Raw genomic sequence first — 20,683 nt, 5'->3', positions numbered from 1 at the left:
GGAAACAACCTAGATGCCCCTCAACTGAACAATGGATAAAGAAAATGTGCTACATTTACTCAGCTGTTAAAAATAATGACATCATGAAATTTGCAGACAAATGGACAGAACTAGAAAAAATCATCCTGAGTGAGGTAACCCAGACCCAGAAAGACAAACATAGTATGTACTCACTCATAAGTGGATATTAACTGTAAAGTAAAGGATAACTATGCTACAATCCTCAGACCTAGAAAGGCTAGGTAACAATGAAGGCCCAAGGGGGGTGATGCATGGATCTCACTGGGAAGGGGAAATAGAGGAGATCTCCTGGGTGGACTGGGGGAGGGTGGGCATGGGAACTTGAGGGATCGGATTTTGGGGGTGGGCAGAGGGGGACAGTGCTGAGAGAGATGACTGGAAAGGGGGGCTTTACGGAGTTGGGTAGAAGCCTGATGCAAGGGAAACTCCCACAAGTCTACAAGGATGGCCCCAGCTAAGACTCCTCGCAGTAGTGGATGCATAGTCTGAACTGGCCATCCCCTGTGATCAGATTGGTGACTACCTTGTTGTCACTGTAGAGCCTTTATCCAGTGATGGAGACAGATTCAGAGACTCAGGCTAAACACTGGTTTGCACTCAGGGAGTCCTGCTGAGGAGAGGGAGAAGGGATGTAGGAAATGGTGTGTGTGGAGGGGGAGGGAGTTAGGAACATTGCAGGAAAACCCACAGAAATCCCTAGCCTGGCTCATGGGAACCAGAGTCTGAAACAACAACCAGGGAGCCTGCATGGGACTAACCTAGACCACACATGTGACAGTTGTGTAGCGTGGTCGACATGTGGGACTCCCAGCAATGAGAGCAGGGGCTGTCCCCGGTGCTATGACTGGCTCTTGGGAACCTGTTCCTCATGCTGGATGGCCTTGCCCAGCCTGAATACAGGGGGAGGTGCTTAGTTGTATGGCAGCTTGGTATGCCATGCTTTGCTGAAGCCATGGGAGGCTTGCCCTTTTCTGAGCAATTATGAGGAAGGGTGGATGGGGGGGGGGGCTGAGGTTGGATTGTAAAATAAATAATTAATTTTTAAAAAAGCCACACAAAACAAAAATAAAACTGCTACATACATCTATGATTCATTTATATTCTATTCAATGCAATGCCAAGAGAGAATAAACACAGAAATAATAGGTATAATGTAAAATCACAGAGCCCTTTAAACAAATACACAGCTAACCCCCCACCTTACCAGGCTTGTAAACAAGAAGTGGACTTCTAAGTTTCTTTAGTTGTCAAGGGTATTTGATTTGATAGCATTTTAGTTAATTATGCTCAATGAACTAATCACAAGAAAAGCAGCAGAGCGTTCCCCACATCTTTTCAATGTAGATGAGATTCCTTCTCATTTATAGTAGCTCTTCTGGCAAAACCAATTAGGCGAAGAGCAAACAGGAAAATGGAAGAATTAAATGAGAGTGACACGGACTGAGCAGAGGCAGAGGAGGGTTAGAAAACTTCAAGCTGGGGTGGGGGAGACAGATGTATCCTGCTGCCAAATCTAAAGTCCTTATAATATCACATTTATCAAATTCATATCCTGGGCATTTAAAGTCTCAAAGACACTGGTCATAAAGACCAGGCTCCAGAGCAGAGTGGGTCCTGTTTGTCTGATGCAGCTGTCCACCCCACTGTCCTGTTACTTCTGTTCAGACACTTTTCAGCTCTTCAGTAAATCAGGTGTTCAGCCATCAACAGATGCACAGTCTGGTCACTCCCACTGTCTAGACCCCATCTCCTTGCACCACCAGAGTGTACGAACATTCCTCCAACTGCTCTTGCCTTACCTTTTTCATCCTGCACTCAGGGCAGTCAGAGTCATTCCTCTGACATCTGGGATCATGACCCCCCTGTTCACAACCTTCCAAGACCCCCTCTCACTCAAAGTTCCCATGAGAGCCCTAAAATCCTACAGAACTGGTCCCTCCTCCTCCTCTCCATCTCTCCTGTTTTGCTCAGGTTACACAAAACTTCCTGCCAGGAATGATTGACCAGGTCCCCACCCCACCTGGGGCCTGTGAAGTCCCTGTTTCCTCTGTCCAGAACATTCAACATAACCTGTAGCTCTTTCTCCCTTTTTCGAATTCTTTCTTCGGATTCATTTTCTCTGTGAGGTAGTCTCTGGACAGTTTACTAGAGAATTCCAGCAACACTCTCCATTTCGTCATCATCTCCCACAGCTTTTCAATACTTTAGTTACACTTCTGGCTGTCTCACTTCCCACCGGATGGCCAGTGGCACAGGACTTGGTCCACAAGGCCCCATGAATCCCTTGCTCCTAAGCAGCTCTGATGCAGAGAAAGTACTCATAAGCACTGCTGATTTAGCTGATGAGGCTAACCCCTTCACATCACGTGATGTGTCACCTTGTCGTGGTAGTCTTCCCCTCCATCTTCTGACTGTTCCAGATTTTCACTGTGCCGTCATTTGAACATGTTGCAAAAAGTAGGTGCTCATCAGAGACCCTAATTCGATTTACAGCAGATTTGTGCTCGTGAAGATGTGCAACTAGTAGACCTTTAGGACGCCACCCTGAGACAAAGCAAAAGTGTATCTTAGACTGTGGTTGAGACACACGGTCACCTATCACCCTCTAGCTACAATTATCGACAACTAACTTTGGAGCAATTGGAAGAACTAATTGGTGAAAAGGTCCCCCAGCTAGCCCATCCAGAGGGGTCTACTGGACTGTGGCATGTTACTAACATACCAAGGCAGCTGCTCAAACAGCTTTAGAGACTCCACACCTGGGGCCCTTTTCAGTGTTTGAGAGATAGAGCAGCCCATTACCCCTCGGAAAAATACTGCCTGCTGATTTAATAGAATGGGGTACGATCATCCTAGCCTAGACAAACAGCTTGCAGGCCACTTTCTGAGCAAGAAACTTGCAAAACCCCAGCTTGGGACACTACAGTGAGCCAGGCTATAGCTGGACTTCACTAAGCTTTCAGCTTCTCAAATGTAACATGGGGATATACCACTTAACCCAAGGGGTAGGTATACACATAAATAACATGTGTGGGTCCAACACTGCCCAGACTACATGACCACCCAGGTGTCAGCTGGGCACAGTGGCACATGCATTTAGTCCCAGCACTTGGGAGGTTGAAAAAGTGGGTCTCTTTGAGTTCAAGGCCAGCCTGGTCTCATAGCAAGTTCCAGAAGAGCCAGGTTACTTAGACCTGTGCCCAAACAAAATGAACAAAAAAGGCAAAATGTCTAGATTGTTTATTTCTTCATTCTCTGCAATCACTTGTCTATGGTATAAACACACTAGAAATAGAAATTACATCCTCAGAATCTACATGGACTTCCTAGTACTTTTAAGATGGCATCTTACTTTTCTGTATTTTATTATGCATATTCTTTTGTGTATAATTAATTTCCCCAAAGTTACAAATTATGAGACCAACAATCATGTCTCATCAATGACCTCAGTGCTCAGCATAGGTCCCTGCACATAACTGGGGTGGTGCACGCCTTCAATCGCAGCACTCAGGAGAGAGAGGCAGGCAGATCTCTTGTGAGTTCGAGGCCAGCCAGGTCTACAAAGTGAGTTCCAGGACAGGTTCCAAAACTACACAGAGAAACCCTGTCTCGAAAAACCAATAAATAAATAAATACATAAATAAATAAATACATAAATAAATAAATAATACATAGCTTGTATAAATAAAACATTGTATATAGTTAATATTACTTAATTTTAAAATAAAACAAAAAGTTTTGCTAAAAATCAGACCTACAGTGGATGTCATCCCTGTGCCTGAGTGGTAGCAATGTCATTTTTAATGACTGTTTTCTTACCAAAAGGCAAAAATAAAACCAAGATTCCTGACAAATGTGATTTACTCAACATTAAAAACGAAGTTTCCCCTTGGATTGCTAAGTTGCCCCCATGGGAACACAAAAGCTAAGAAAGATATACTTAGTCTGAGGGACCATGAAGTCTACAAGATCTACAGGTTAGGCTATTCTATACAACCACTCAAGTGTGGAAAGAAGAAAAAAAGTAAGAATTCGACAATCACTGCACATTTCTATGGTTACTGAATAAAATGTGTAACTCCATTTATGTATGAAATGCCACCTGTGAAAAGGATCGTAACACAAGATTATGAGTAGTCATATTTTTTATGTTTTTAAGCAGATCTGGTAGGTAGGTGACATTCGCTTACATCATAGAAACAGCTTGAAGATTCCAGGATATTTATTTTGATAACAGCATCTGACTAGACTGCTTAGCACTTCAGTATTCTCTAAATCTTCTTCAAGCGCCCTCCACCAGTGCTTCCTGAGACCACATCAAGGCTCACAGGAATTCCTGCGAGCCCTTCACAGTCTAAAGGTAAGCACGCTATGCATTTCTTCTGTGTTAAGTAAGTTTCTACTGTCACAGCGGACATACTGAAATTCATTAATTTTTTAAAAATCTACAACAACAGAACCAAAGAGCAGCTGCCACACTACACAAAGTGGGCTGCTAATACAAGGGACCACATCCTGAGCCCAACATGCTCTCCAGTTCTATTAACCCTCTCAGAAAACAGGAACTGTTTTATCAAATTCTTTAAAAGTTTTGTGGGATTTTGTTTTTGTTTTTTATGTGCATGGGTATTTTAGCTTCATGTCTGTGCACCACATACATGCCTGGTGATCAAGGAGGCCAGAACAGTGAGTCAGATCCCCTGGAACTGAGGTTATGGATGGTTGTAAGCCATCATGCAGGTGCTGGGAATCAAACTCGGATCCTCTACACTACAAGAGCAGACAGGGTTCTTAACTGCTGAGCCATCTCTTCAGACCATTTTGCCAAATTCTTACTGTTGGTGATTAGCTAAATGCTGGCACTGTGAGTTACTCTGTTCTTTTCAACAGTCTCTGTATTTTCTGAATGGCCTAGCTTTTCTTTAGTAATAACACTATCAGAGGGTAAACTCCACAGTAATTAAAAGCAGGGGTTCACCCCTAGAAACCTCATGTTCATTATGAGGAAACGTGAAAGTGGGGGGAGGCGTGACACCAAGACAACACACCACAGCCCGCACAGCCGGGAAAAGGGAAGTACACACAGGCTACATTAAGTGCCGGCCTGAACGCAGTACTGCAAGTCGATCAAAGCTAACAATCCCAAGTCCACACATACTGACTTCAGGTTTCCTACCCATTGCTTCCCGCTCTGGGCTGTTTCTCCTTCTGGCTATTAAAGTACATGTTGCCTGGTGCAGGCTCAGGAGCCCTTTCCAAGGCTTTCATGAGCAGAAGTGTTTCAGATGTTGGAGGTTTCGCCTCCCTAACCAAATCAGAAATGCTAAAAGTCCTTAACTTTTGAGCTAAGGGTTTTTGATTTTTGATTAGGGATGCTTAATCTGACTCAGTTCCCACACTAGAGCCCAGGCTTGGGGTCGAGGCGAGGGAGCAGGAACACGAGTCCTCACCGGGAGGCGGTGGCTTGCTCTCCCACTCAGCGTTCTCCATCATCTGCTTGGCTATGCGCTCGGCATTGCACTGCTCACGCTTCTGCTGTATGAGCTGCTGAAGTTCAGTCTTGCAAGTCGTGATCCGGATCTGGTAAGTGGACGGCAGGACTGTGCTACTTAAAACCTGAATCACCGGCTTCTTACTGGGGATGTGTGTTACTTCTGAAACCTGAAAAGCACAGTAGAGATCCCTGTGTCACGGCATGGTATATTTAAGATTAAAATGTTCCCATTTTGCATCTATACATTATACCAGCTTCCTTAAAAAAACACTAGTAACCCAGGTGAAAAGAACAAGTGGAATTTCAGCAGGTCTGAGTCAGTTTCTTCTAATTAAAACATGACTGGTTGGGGTAGTTGTCTTAAGTTACAAACTCACTTCAAATACATCAAAGCCATTATAATATTTAACATGCACAGACAATCCGGAAACCTACCCCCAAAATATTTTTGGTTTTTGTTACATTGAAGGAAGAATAAAAAGACGTAAAATGTTCTCTGTAGCCTAATTATGATCTCGGTTCAGTCTTTAACCCAATTTCAGTTTGCTTTATTGGCAAGTGTCTCAAATGAATGGACTTCTCAGTGCTTGAGGAACTGGGTTTCCCTTGCTATAAAATTAAACCGCTCTCAGAAGCCGTCTTGCTTGCTCTACAGTACACAGCCTTTCTACAGACACAACAGCAGAACAAGACGCAGGCCTGAGGAGACTACAACCTACGCGACAGTACCTGTGGAGAAGTTGACAAGGGGACACAAACAGCAGCAGAGGACTCAGAGCGAGGTGGCTTCCCAGTCTGAACCACCTCGTGGTCACTGGTTTTAGGCAGGGCCTGTGGTATATTCGGTGGTTCCAGTGACCCAAACATGCTTTTCCATTCTTCATTTACATTGGAGTCTTGTTTTACATGTTTTCTAGCTATGAAAATATATTTGGGATAGTTAGTCTGAAGGTAAAACCAATGTGATTTGACTGTTACACAATGGCTCTTACTTCCTGTGTGTCCTTTGGGGCTCCATTTTATTCAGCTCTATGTCCCTGTATGCACGTATGGAGATGTGGGGATGTTCAACTTAGAATCTCAGCACACAAAAATATTTATTCACCTACAATTTTGCCAACACTAGGAATTGTCCATCTACATTGATCCAGGTAGAAAATGGATATATTAATTTGCATTTATTTATTTATATTTCATTTATAAGTATTCTATTCTACCAATTATTTGCTTAAATCCTTCACCCTTTTTCCTTTGGAGTGGTGGATTTTTTCTTATTAATCTGTATGGGTGCCTTTATATATAATGCATGTAAGCCATTAGTAATTAAGTTGCAAACACTTTATCCCAAGCTTATTTCAATATAATTCATTTGCTGCCCTAAAATATGATATAGGAACAGGGGGAATTTCAAAGGCATATATTTAAGTGAACTATACCTGCAGAAAGGGTGCGCACATGATCACATGAGCCTTACACAATCGATGTCACCGTCACAGGAGACAATAGTTCCAAATATCAAGTTGCCAAATGATGAAGGATTCTTTGGGCTCTACTCTTCTTTGTTTCATTGTTTATTTTAAATTCATCAGGCATTACCTACTCTAGACACTTGCATCTGGTTGGCCTCGAGTTAGCAGTTAAAGGGTGAGAAAACAGAGCGCGAATCATCCCTTCCTCAGGAGGCAGCATGGCCTCCCAGGTGAAGAGCTCTGGAGACAGGCCTCCATTTGACAGAGCTGTGACCTGGACAGGTGCCTTGTGCTCTCAGTTGGGACTGCACTCCCCGACCTTTCCTCTCCTGTGTCTACTTATTAAGTAACTGAGTCACTGCACTCAGTTCTCTATCTGGGAAATGGGGGGAGGAGGGCTGTATTTACTCTTTATTAACTAATACCAGCCTTATAACTAATAACAACATGATGAGCACACCAAGGTACTAACCTCGTTTCTCATCTGGTTCTTGTTTGGTTTTCACAAGATCGACCTGTCTCCCAGTGATGCCTAAGGCTGCCAAGTCGATTACACCTTTCTGGCTGCTGTCATGGAGATGGCTCTGGTCCACTGCATTAGCTTTCGCTCTGTTGGATTTCATCATGAAGTCCTTTAGTGCCAGAAGTTTATCTTCCTCTTCTTCGGTCATTCCCTGAAACCAAATTAAACCATGTATTTTGGGTTAATTTCAAAAGTAGAAACAACAGGTCTCAGGATGACTAATAAATGAAGGTTCAACTCCCAATTTAAACTGAAAAAGGACAAAGTGAAGCAGGAAAACAAAGAAGAAAAGATCACTACCGGCTCTTCTAGAAAACTCTGCTAGGGTCATTTTCTCCATCATATTATCTTTACATCTCAAATCCCATTGATAATGCTGTATTATAGGTTCTATAACTTCAATAAGGCAAGGGAAACAGATGTTCAGAATGAGATAGAAATGAATATTCAACAACTATTTCATACATTATTCAACTGGGAATTACAAAAATCAAAAGAGACACCCAAGCAAATTATTAGAACTAAGATGTTTTATCAAGTTTTTTAAGAAGTTATTTTTTTAGATTTATTTTATGAGTGTTTTGCCTGCATGTGTATATGCATGTGCTCCACATATGCACGCCTGGTGTCTGTGGAAGTTAGAAGAGGGCATCTCTTGAAACTGGAGTTACAGATGCTGAGCTACCATGTGGGAGATGGAACTGAATTAGAGTCTTCTGCAAGAACAACAGTTTTAAGTGCTCAGCCTTCTCTCTAGCCCTTTATGAACCTTTATAATGTCCATACGAAAATTTTCTACATCAGCTATGAGAAGAAAATGTTAATATTCCAAATAGAATTGTAATTTTTAAAAGTAAATACAAGACGGGAGAGGTGGCTTGGTGGTGAAGAGCATTTGCTGCTCTTCCAGAGGACCCAAGTTCAGTTCCCAATACCCACGTCTGCTGGCTCACAACTGGCTCTAACTTCAGCTCCAGGGAACCCAGTGCCCTCTTTTGGCCTTCACAGGCACTTGCACACGATACACACTCACAGAGAGAAACACACACACATAAATAAAAAATGTAATTAAATAGATAACATTTAAAAATCAAACACCCAAAGCATGGGGGTTCACCCTTGTAATCCCAGCACCCGGGAGGCTGAGGCCCAAAGACTGGAAATTCAATCCAGCCTGGGCTACAAAGATCCTGACTCAAGAAGAAAAACTAAACAAACACTCAAAGTATTCACAATAAAAAGGATCAAAGCTCTGCAGCAAAACCCAGAAGATATCACTGAGGACAGTACAGATGACCATACAATGGGAACACACACCAGGCCCTAAGGACCAGCAGACTTAGCACTGCTGGACTTCAGATCTTTCCTACAGGCTCAATGCAGTATCAAGGAACACACCAACAGGCTGATTTCATTTTATGAAGTGTGATTTCAGAAAATGCATAAAGAACTGTGTATGGAAATGTAAAGGACCAGGCATAACCAAAACAATCCTGAAAAAGAAAAGAGGACTTTGTTCAGACAGAACCAAGGCTAAGCTACAAAGCAGTACCCATCAGCACTTAGCAGGCGTCTGCTGCCAGGCTGACAGAGTAGCACTGCTCATCCAGCACTAACACAGCCAGGCTTCTGGGGACGGCCTGATGGGGGACAGTACTTCCTCATCCCGCAACTAACATGCGGCAGGCATCTGCTGCCAGGCTGATGGAGTAACAGGGACAAGATTCACCTCCCCACTTCAACCATGCTTAGAAGTGGATGGAAAAACATGAAATGACACTTCAGGATGAGAAAACAGGCAGCCCAGGGTTACAATCCCCAAGACGGAGGTGAGTCCTGCTCTTACAGCTGTCCAGAATCCTTTCTGGAGAGTTTCCAGGCCATGGGCATGGAAAAGGAACCCAGCATACAACAGTTCCCACATCAAGAATATACTACAAAAGTTAATGCAGAAGGGGAGATGAGTGGAGAAAACAGCTACACACAGTCAGTATGTCAGAGGGCTGAGGCAGGGGGGTGTCCTCAACTCTGGCTGAAAATTAAACTACACGTGCATACAGAGACCACCCAGGCCAGGAGAAGCACAACAGCAAAGCAACAGACCAATAATTCCCACAACAGTACGTGTTTCTATCTGCCAAAGGTGAAAGAACTTTCAGAAACACAGACCATTGTGTGCGTGGGTCCACAGAGCATCATGTAGGTGAGGCTAAGGGGCTGTATAAAGTATGCTCTGGACCTGTCCTTACAAAGCCTGAAAGCCAGGCTAGAAAGGATGGAACTGATTCCAAGTGTCCATAGACCAGGCCCAATGTTATGTAAAGGAATTCAGCACCAACAACCTGAAATCCACAACGAACAGAGAAAGGTTAGACGGAAGCCAACTGAGGGACTACAGAAAAACTCGATTTTATTATGCATCTTCTCAGGCTGCTTCAATTTCACACTTGTATCCACACAGTCAAAAATTACTAACGTAAAAATCCAGTCAAAAGTTTAAAATATATTTTTTTTAAGTAAGGAGTGGAATGAATCATCCTGTGTCCTTTATAGCCCCTTATTAAATGGATACAAAACAGAGCTCTTCTAGATGAGATCTAACTAAAGCATTCCCAAATGTGTCACCTCCTGCTGATACATCCTGCTGGAGAGATTCCAAGCCCCACATGACTGCTGTTCCAAAGGCATGTTGAAGCCTGCAGAACATGTTCTCAGCCGCAGAACACATGCCCACAACAACGGCACCAGGCTCTCCTAGAGGAGCCACCCCACCGGCAACACACCTCAAGTACCGAACTGCGCAAAGAAGGGCTGAACCCCAAGATAAAGGAGTTCAGAGCTCCCACTGGGAGAGGCTACAGCTCTCTTTCTCTTTAGCCCGGGCATTAGGAACTCAAATTCTACCTCCAGAGTCTCCCCAGGATCCAAGCCTCTGCTAGTGATGCTGGGAACCTAAACAGAAGACGGGCTAAAACCAGGGGAAAGGAGTAAACGTGGAGAAGAGAGCTGCTACACACAGGCTTCTTCATGCATCTATCAAACTCAAACAAGCCTGCATCTCAGGCTTCCTTCTCTAGAATCCGAGCAGGGGCGAGCAGCAGTGATGGACGAATCCGAGCAGGGGCGAGTAGCAATGATGGACGCAAGGTAAAGTATCAGCTTGAAAACCACCCTGTGCCCTGCAAGCGCCCACAGCTGCACCACGTCTCTAACTATAGCACAGAGATAACAACACAAGTCGCTGGCACTGTCTTTAAGGGCGGTCACAGAACACAGAAAGGACAGACAGCAGCGGACTCATCACGTGTCTTTACAAAATGGAAGCTAGTGGTTTCTGTCCTTTGTACTGGGCGCCTACATTCTGGCCTCATCTCACGTCTGCTGGCAGCAAGTGCCCCTGCAACAGAGTGTCAATCTCCTCACCCTTTGAGCCTCCTAATGCTATCAACAGCAACAACTTAAGACAGGCTAGTGTGTTCCTCTTTCTCCACTCAAACACATGTGATGAAAATGACAAATACGCCAAGCACTGCCTTTCAGAGGCACCAAGGTCAGACAGGCTAGTGATTTTATCACGGATGCAACAATGGGAGCTAGCACTGAGGGAGTGGCGGTCGCAGAGGCACCTGGGAAAACAATAGGACCAGGAAGACTAAGAGAAGTGGAGGGTGCTTCCCAGTTCAATTCCTAGCAACAACTTCATCAATGAATATTCAAGGTCAAGTAAAATACATGACAACATTTATACTACAAAGCTCATCAAACTCTGATGAGCCCTTTGTGTTGTGGCAAGTGCCTTTAATCTCAGCAGAGGTACGGAGATCTCTCTCTGAGTTTGAGACCAGCGTGGTCGACGTTGTGAGGTCAAGCCAGCCAGGGTTACACAGTGAGTCCCTGTCTTAAAAACAACCTCTCAAACTGAGTGTTTTTTTTTTTTCAGGTGAGACATGGCTGGTAAGCAAGCTCTCTATGAAAACCCTCTGCAGAGCGTATGGTGGTCGTCCCTAGTCTTTATTCTCTGTTCATGGAGTACCAGCAATTACAGTCTTCATTCCGATTTTGACTCTAGATCCCACATATTCCACATAAAACAGAAAGATGAATCTAACTCAGTGTATCAAAAAGGCCCTACCAATGCCAAATGAAGTAAAAGCGTTTTTATTAGAAAATTTTTTAGTTTTTACAGGATTTGTTAATTGATCCAAATTCAGACATAAACACAACAGTAAACTGCTGGCTTATTCAACTGAAGACCCAAGGTAATGCAACTGTTTGCACACAGTAAGAAGATGTGAGTGTGGACTGGGATGAGAGACTATCGTGTCTGTGTTCTGAAATATTTCTTCATTATAGTAAAGTACAGACTGAACTAAAAATAGTACTTAAACTCAAGGCTCTTTCTGTTCTCGCAGCAATCACAAAAGGAAGTTGATAGTCTCCCGTGACTCCTTATTCAGTCTAACTCGGCATTTTAGGTCAAGCCTGCTCTCTTTCCAGAGCTACCAGAGAGAATACACAAGATGCTAACAGGCAGATTTATTTTCATTTGTCATGATAGAACCTAATCGATGCTTCACCACTGTCATGAAACCTGTTTACATGTAAGGCCCGAGGAAGGCACACACCTGTGAAAGCAGTTTCTTCAGAAGCTGCGCTATGGCGGGGTCCTCAGGTGGAGGGCAGTCGAGAAGAGAGCCATGTCGCTTCTTCTGACGCATGTGAAGATGTCTGAACAAGCTAGTGATGTCCTTAGACCTCAGAGCATAATCAAATATAGAGCGACTCACGGGCTCTTTTAGAACACTGAGCAGGACAAGCTTCCTTTCAATCTATATGAGAAAAGTAAAGGACGGTTAGTTCAAACTACAGTACATAGAACAATTACTTCCAAACCCAGTAAGCACAACCTGTGGAGAGTTAACAAAAGTATTTGTTTTCTAAGAAAATAATGTTTTGTTTTGTTTATTAGGAGATAAATAAGACACTGGCCAGCTTTAAAGACCTAAGTGTTTTCCTGTCTTTCAGTATTACCACTAGAGTACATATCTGTGTCTACTCCACAGAAGACTAGTAAACACCCAAAGGCAAAGGTTTCAGAAAGTCAGAGCAAGCCATTCCTGGATCTGCAGAGGTCAGAATACTTCCCAGACCTACAAGTCCACCCCCACCCCACCCCGCCCCGCCCCGTGGTTCACAGGCCTAAGACACAGACGCTGGCCAGAGATCCAAGTAACCACTGCATGGGGCCTCCCTTCAGTTACCACATTTCCCCGAGAGATCCAAACCCTTCTGCAAAATATTCTCTCCAGAGTTCAAGACTTCTTTCTCTTAGTGGCCTGTAACACTTTTCTGGTCAATGCATATATAATAAAAAGGATGGACACTACCAGCAGTGACCAAAAGGACTCTTGTTTTTCCTGTCAATGTTGGGATATAGAAGCCAAGTCTTTGAACATGTAGGCAAATGCTCTACCACTGAGCTATATCCCAGTCCCTGGTTTTATGAGACAGGACCTTACTATGTAAATCACACTAACCTTAAATTCTTTATGTAGCCCTGGCTGGCCAAGAACTTACAATCCTCCTGCCTCAGCCTCATGGGAACTGGCACTGTAAGTGTGCACCACCACACCCAGACCTAAAGACCGTTCTTTGGATATAATTAACTATTGCAGCTGGAACTTAAAGGGTCCCTTTGTCTAATCTCAAATGAAGAAACAAGGGCTGGAGAGATGCTCAACAATCATAAATGCTTACTGCTCTTCCAGGACCTGAACTGGGTTCCTAACATTCATGCTGGGAGGCTCACAACCATATCTAACTCTAGCCCCAGGGGATCCAAGGCCTTTTTCTGGCCCCTGAGAGCACTGTATTCACGTGTACAAACCCACACTGGGACACACACATAAACTCAAAACTAAAACTTTAAAAAAGTTTACATTTTACAACAAAGAAAGGTTAGACTTATGAAACATGAATAATTAACCTCTCAATTCTTGATCCTGGCTTTGAAAAATATAAATCAATGATAATACAAATAATAAACTAAGTAAGAGTAACTAGCAAGGGCCAGAGAGATGGCTTAGGGTTAAGAGCCCTGGATGGTCTTCCAGAAGACCAGGGTTCCATTCCCAGAACTCAGGGAGGTCAGAAGAAGGTCCCATAGAACCTTCTTCTGACCTCCCTGGACACCACACACACAGGTGGTATACAACATACATTCGTGTAATACACCCACACACATAAAATAAAAAAGTAGTACAACTTTAAAAAATAAAAATAAAAGTAGATGCATTACAAGATATCACAAAGAAAATGGAGTCTGAACTTCTGTGTGCCATACTGTGTATGACGTAACAGCCTCCTGATAGTGTCTCTCCTACAAGGGAGGTCAGTTTATTAACATTGTTAGCTCAAAAGGAATATGAAAATATTACAGACCAACTTAAATACATTTGATGTTAAGGACTCTTTTGATATAAAGGACTCTTGAGACATAATTGGAAAGGACTGGTCACAAGCTGGAACCTGTGTACCTGTATTACTGGTTGAGTAATATATGGGTCAAGATAAGGCATCAGCTTGCAGTAGACATCAGCAGTACTTATTTGATGAGCTACCACTGTGATAAATCCCACTGCACCATAGCGTATCCACAGATTAGGATGACACAGGAAGGGGGCTACAAGGGGAAGAAGAGAAGATACCAGATCAAACCAGATTCACAAAACTTTACATTTTAAGGTCATACAAACCCTTACATTATAACCATTTGATAAAGACATCAAGCTTCAGTGTAACTAGAAAGTTCTTGCACATATTAGCCTGAAATAAAAACTCAATAATACCGCCGGGCAGTGGTGGCGCACGCCTTTAATCCCAGCACTCGGGAGGCAGAGGCCGGCGGATCTCTGTGAGTTCGAGGCCAGCCTGGGCTACCAAGTGAGTTCCAGGAAAGGCGCAAAGCTACACAGAGAAACCCTGTCTCGAAAAACCAAAAAAAAAAAAAAAAAAAAAAAAAAAAACCTCAATAATACAAAGTTATAACACTCCCCTATCATACTTACCAGCCATACCATAAAACCAATCTCCTTTGTAAAATTTGTTTTTCAGAGTTGAAAGTGTATTAGCACATACTCATTTGTAGCACTAAATTAAAATCTATTGGACAGACACATAAAAAATCCCAACACCACACAGACAGGAAGTGATCCACTTTACCCTATGTGTTCAGGACAGCAGCTACCATACGAGAAGCAGAGACATGGGGGCGGGAGGAGGGGAGGTGCAGTGAGTAACGTTTCTTCTCCAGGCCATAGCATTGAGAAAACAATCCGATCCATCTGACATTCTTTTTAGTGCAGGGTTTGGTCAAATCTAGCATATAACTCATAATTTTCATTACAATAATGATAATCATGTCATCATGAAAAGTAGAACACATCATGTCCATTCTTCAGTGTTCACACTAAGATTAACCAAGGAAACAGAATGTCTTCCTTCTTTTTAATAGTTTTATGCACTAAGCCTAAATCATTTATTTCAACTAATCGAAGTCACAATAACATGACTTAGAATAAAATTCAAACTTCTAAAACACAATAGTTGCATGAGCTCTAAGTATGCAAAGATATACTCAGAAGTCCAGGGGAGCAATGACGTAACTCTGTCACCATGTACGTGAAAATGAAAGACAAAGACACGTTCAATGTCCCTCTCTTCAGGGCTGCCAAGACAGCTCAGCGGGCAAAGGCTCCTGCCGCCATGTCTGACCACCTGAGTTAGAGCCCAGGGGCCCATGAAAAGTGAAAGAGAGAACCAACTCCACAGAGGTGCCCTCTGACCACACAAGCATGCAATGGCATGTGCAAGTGCACATATGCACACATGCATGCCCTCGAGCGCACACAAAGACACCCCCTCACACAAAGTAAAATAAAAATCTCTTCAAAGTTCTCACACGGTCTTCTCATTACCCATGAAGGTTTTGATTATTTCACCATCCACACACAGCCCTGACCCATGTGACAAGGAAGGACTGGTGCTCTTCCCTTTGATGTAAAGAAGGAAAATGGGCTGAGGATGGAGTTCAGTGTAGGGTGCTTATCTAACATGCACAAGGCCCCAGAGTTCAATCCCAACACCTCAACAATCCAGAACAGTAGGAATTGGCAAAGCACTGAGAACCTTTTGAAAGCACAGAGCCACGATGGCATGATGGGGGTTGGGTGCTGGGCAAGATCAATTACTGATTCCAAGCTTCCCCACGTATGTGCTTCCTGTGCAGCTGTCGTACATAAGCATGCCTCTAGCAGCCCCTCAGTCAACGGATGCTAGCAAAGGGGCATGTGCTGCACAGCCAGGCTTGCTCTCCTGAGCTTTGTACCCCGTGAGAACAGCTGGGGCAGCCTCAGCCGTGACAACCATGGCCCCACAATGAGACAGAAAGATCATGTTCAAAAGACAAAGGAGATGCACAGCCTGAAGCAGAGCCACCCACACAACCCTAGGTGCCTGACAAGAAACACACCTCAGTGTTTACTGAGACTCTGTGGTTAACAGACACACTGCATTATTATAGCAGTAATTAGCTGACAAAGTACATCAAATCCTTATGTCTGAGCTGAAAGAACTCAGAAAATACAGCATCAATCTTTCCTCTCTAATATGCTCCAGTTCTCTGGTGCCAAGCATGAGGAAAGCAGAGAACTGAGGATTATCTAAGAAGGAATCACAGTTCTTAAGACCACCTCCAAGGAAACCATGAGAATCACCATCAAGATCACCACCGCCATGCTCATCTCAGAGTTACAACACTAAACCAGTGTGGTGGCTCGTGCCTGGCATGCCCACACTGGGGGAACTGCAGCAGTTCAAGGCCAGCCTGGAACTTTAGTGCTAATAATTTGCTTAAAGATACACAACATATAACGTACATAAATCATTGTCTCAAGAACATAAAATACAGGAGGAGAAATTAAAGTGTAAGGTTTTACGTAGGAAAATGAAATTTATGCAACTTTAAAGATTCAAAGCATAGCACTTTAAAAAAATCATCAAATCACGAAGGAAGATGCAAGAGCGTAAGAATGATAGAGGGATTCTAAAAACCATCAGAATCAGTAACAAAACATTAATGTGTCCTTATTAAGTACTGACTGTAAATAAAGATGGATTAAACTTACAATCAAAAGACAAAGAAGCTGAATAAACAACGAAGAAAACAAATGTAAAGACAGACAATACCAAAAGCCTGTTTATCTTTAAGGACACATATATACTGCAGGCATAGGGTAGAAAAGTATCTTTACCAGTTACTCATCTGATAGAGGGTTAGTAGCTAGACTACATAAAAACCTGAAACACCAGACACCAAGCAAACAAAGAATCCAAATTAAAATTGGGGAACAGAACTAAACAGAGAGTTCTCAAAAGATGAAACAAGAGAAATGGCCGAGAAACACTAAAGAAATGTTCAGCATCTTTAGCCACAAGGGAAATGGAAATCAAAACTACTGAGATTTTATCTTAACTCAGTCAAAATGGCCAAGATCAATAAAACAAATGATGGCACATGCTGGCGGGATGTGGGGAGAGAGGAACACTCACTCACTGCTGTGGGGTGCAAACTGGTACAGCCGCTACGGACATCAGTTCGGCAGTTCCTCGGGAGGTAAGGATCAATCTACCTCAAGATCCAGCCATCCTGCTCTTGGGCATCTACACAAAGGACTCTACATCCTACCAGAGACACCTGTTCATCCATAGTCACTACTGCTCTAGTTGTAACAACAGCCTAGTCTGTCAGCTGAATCACAGATAATGAACATGTACATGTACACAGTGGAATATCAGTCAGCTGTAAAGAAAGGAAATATAAGTTTTCAGGTAAATGGATGGAGCCAGAAAAAAAAAGAATCATGAGTGAGGTAACACAGACCCAAAAGGACAAATATTGTGTTTTCTTTTGTATGTATTCTTACTCTATCAGAATGAAATTATATGAAGTTATTCCCACACCCAAATTTCCCATTCAAAAACAGAAGCTTACCAATATCACTGGCGAATTCATAGACATGAGGTTTCTGCAGCAGCCCTAACTGGCACATGCAGGTCAGGGCATTGAGAGCTTTCCCAATGACAAACTCCTCAGCATCACTGAGGCCTTGCTGGAGCAGGGGTTTGAGGATGGAGGAGCTCTGCCAGCCAACGTAGGCGGCAACACCTGAAAGAGAAGGCAGTGTTACTGTTACTCCACCCCTGAAAGAGAAGGCAGGGTTACTGTTACTCCACCCCTGAAAATGCGCATCGCCACTAAACCACGTGCGACAAAGGACACAGCGGGCCACTCATCAGAACCAGGGAAGAACCACACTTCCTTCCCAGTACAATAAACGAAAAATCCCCAGAGTCAATCATCCAGAAATTTGGGGACACCAGAACTCACAAAAGAGAAAACACAGGTCTCCCCAAGCTGTCAATAATAAGAAAGCAAAAATGAGTCAGTTTAAGACATGCAAGGACTATAGAGGTTTACCTCCTAGACAGCCCTTCCTCAGAAGTTTCCTGAAAACAAAACTCTAACAAAATAAACAGGAGGTGGAGAATCCACAAAACCACAGAGGTAGCCCCAGGGATTCAAGGAGGAAAGCCAGGGACAAAATCCTCCAGTCCAGTTAGACATAAATTATTTCAGCGACATCTAGGGCTAGAGAGGTGGCTCGGTTGGTCAAGTGCCTGCTGTGGAAGCATGGGGACCCAGGTTTGAATCTCCAGGCTATCACCCTGGCACTGGAAGGGGAGGCAGGGGAATCCATAGAGCTCACTGGCTGGACTCCTAGAGGGCTGGACGGTCCCCAGCTTCAGAGAGACCTCGTCTCAAAGCAGTGAGGTGGAAAGTGACCACAGGAGACACCTGACACTGATCTGTAGCCTCCACGAACACTCACGTGCGTGTGTGCACACACACACAATTCCAAGAATAACATGAGGAACAAATGAGGTACCTTCCAAGCAACAAACAACACTGGCAAGAAAGCAGACTACTGAAGGCAGGGAAGACAGCAAGCAAATCCCAAACTGCAGAGCAAGGAACAGGTCGCTTCTAAACATGGAGTCAGTTAAAATGCATGATGAATCTAGTCACTGACAGACGGAAGACACCTCTGCTGCAGTAACCTCTAGTGCAGGGCGTGATCACACCAGAGCCCTCTGGAGTGACGAGCTAACTCTCAGTCATTAAAACACATTCGTGATAATGTAAGTGCTCTCCTGATCCTTTAGAGTAAGTCTATTTGAAAACACCTTATTTTAATTATAGAACAGAAAGTAAATGTTCACTACGGCAGTGAAAGTATGAAGAATTAACAAAGCAAGGGGAGGGTGCACATGTGTGGAGGGGAAGGCCATTAATCTCGTTACACTACAAATAAAAAGCAGGGCAATAACAACATATGAAAGTAAACGTCCAAAAGCTGAGGAACACGAAGAAGTGAGCAGCACTGTAAAAACAAGGGAAATCTGTAGATGTAACCAACCTTCTTATTAAATAAGAAACACAGAACCAATGCAAAGAAGAAAGCCAAGAGGTCAGAGCTAAGAGCTAAAACCTTACCCTTCCTCCTGCGGTGGTCCTACCTCTCTGAACCAGAGCTACCCCTGTGTTAAAGTCTTTATATAGAGTTCCTGTCCTGCCTTCTCATTGGTTGTAAACCCAACCACATGACCGCCTCATCACAGCCTGTCTGTATAGGCCTCCAGGTTTTCTATGATTGGTATTGAGATTAAAGGCATGTGTATCCAATAATGGCTGTATCCCTGAACACACAGCTACTTACCCAGCTCTGCCTACCAAGTGCTGGAATTACAAGCGTACACCACCACTGCCCTGCTTTCCTATGGCTTGCTAATAGCTCTGACCCCTGGGCAACTTTATTTATTAACATACAAATAACATTTTAATACAAATAAAATATCACCATAGAAATCAAGTGTGACTGCAAGTCAGCTAAGGAGCCCTGTGTGATGACACACATGATCATCGTCATCCTGAGCCCTGTGCGGTGACACACATGATCATCACCCCAGGATGATTCTGTGTTGGGCTGCAGGATAGTGAGTTGAGGCCAATCTGAACTACACAGTGAGACCTTGCTTCAAAAACCAAAACATATCAATTATTTTTAAAATATACTTAAAAAATTAAATTAAAAGAGAAAAGGTCTTGCATTAAAAATGAGTTAATACTCTATAAACTCCAAAAAACCCACAAGCATAAATTTAACTTTGTGCAAGAAAAAGAACCAAAATAATAAAAGATAATGTAAAATACAAACACAGAAACATCAGAAAAAGGTTTTACAGCTTGACTAGCAAGCAAAAAACATACATGCAAATCTGTTACTTTACCCTTTTAACAAGCAAAAAGTAAAGCCTACTCCTGGCTGGGAGTGTGTTGGGTGTGTAGCACCTAAAGTTGATGGAGCAAAATTAACATAAAATATGTCAATAAATTAGAAATATGTTCATATTCTTTGTTTATAGAAAGAATACTTTATTGACTGGGTGGGAACTAGAGTGCTTCCTATGAAAGCTATGTTCATATTCTTTAACTCAGTCATTGAAATAAGCTGAAATGTATGTATGTATGCATGTATGTATGTATGCATGTATGCATGCATGTATGTATGTATGCATGTATGTATGTATGTATGCATGCATGCATATATGCAGCAGGACTGTGCCCCTTAGTTCAACTTGACAAAGGGTAGGATCTTCTGGGAACTAGGACCTCAGTGATGAACTGCTGCTGTGGATATTGCTTTATATAAATAAAGCACTGATTGGCCAGTGACCAGGCAGGAAGTATAGGCGGGACAAGGGAGAGAGGAGAATTGAGGAAGGAGGAAGGAAAGGGAGACCGGCTGGAGCCACCGCCAAGACAAGGAAGATGTAAAGTACCGGTAAGCCACGAGCCACGTGGCAAAGTAAAGATTAATAGAAATGGGCTGAATATAAGAGTGAGAGCTAGACAATGATAGGCCTGAGCTAATGGCCAAGCAATTTAAATAATGTAAGAGTCTGTGTGTTTGTTCTATAAGTGGGCTCTGGGACTGGCGGGACTTGGTGGTGGGAGCTGGAGAAAAATTCTCCAGCTACAAATGGCGCCCAACGGCT

General features: G+C 43.3%; 1 protein-coding gene across 3 annotated transcripts in view; it reads right to left on the bottom strand.

Moving 5' to 3' along the window:
* Pik3r4 (phosphoinositide-3-kinase regulatory subunit 4) overlaps positions 1-20,683 on the bottom strand; it is a 58,493-nt gene that overhangs the window by 18,386 nt on the left and 19,424 nt on the right. For all 3 annotated transcript variants that reach the window (XM_052719047.1, XM_052719044.1, XM_052719056.1), the window contains exons 7-13: positions 17,559-17,732; positions 14,044-14,189; positions 12,133-12,336; positions 7,457-7,658; positions 6,245-6,432; positions 5,472-5,682; positions 2,400-2,565 (exon numbers count right to left, since the gene is read on the bottom strand). In XM_052719047.1, coding sequence (XP_052575007.1) covers positions 2,400-2,565; positions 5,472-5,682; positions 6,245-6,432; positions 7,457-7,658; positions 12,133-12,336; positions 14,044-14,189; positions 17,559-17,732 — 1,291 coding nt within the window. The remainder of the gene's footprint in view (positions 1-2,399; positions 2,566-5,471; positions 5,683-6,244; positions 6,433-7,456; positions 7,659-12,132; positions 12,337-14,043; positions 14,190-17,558; positions 17,733-20,683) is intronic.

This window comes from Peromyscus californicus, unplaced genomic scaffold (genome assembly GCF_007827085.1).
Source record: "Peromyscus californicus insignis strain IS unplaced genomic scaffold, ASM782708v3 Scaffold_11__1_contigs__length_118956290, whole genome shotgun sequence".
Taxonomy (NCBI): domain Eukaryota; kingdom Metazoa; phylum Chordata; class Mammalia; order Rodentia; family Cricetidae; genus Peromyscus; species Peromyscus californicus.
Note: the sequence above shows the minus strand (reverse complement) of the source record. Positions and strands in the feature narration are given on the sequence as shown.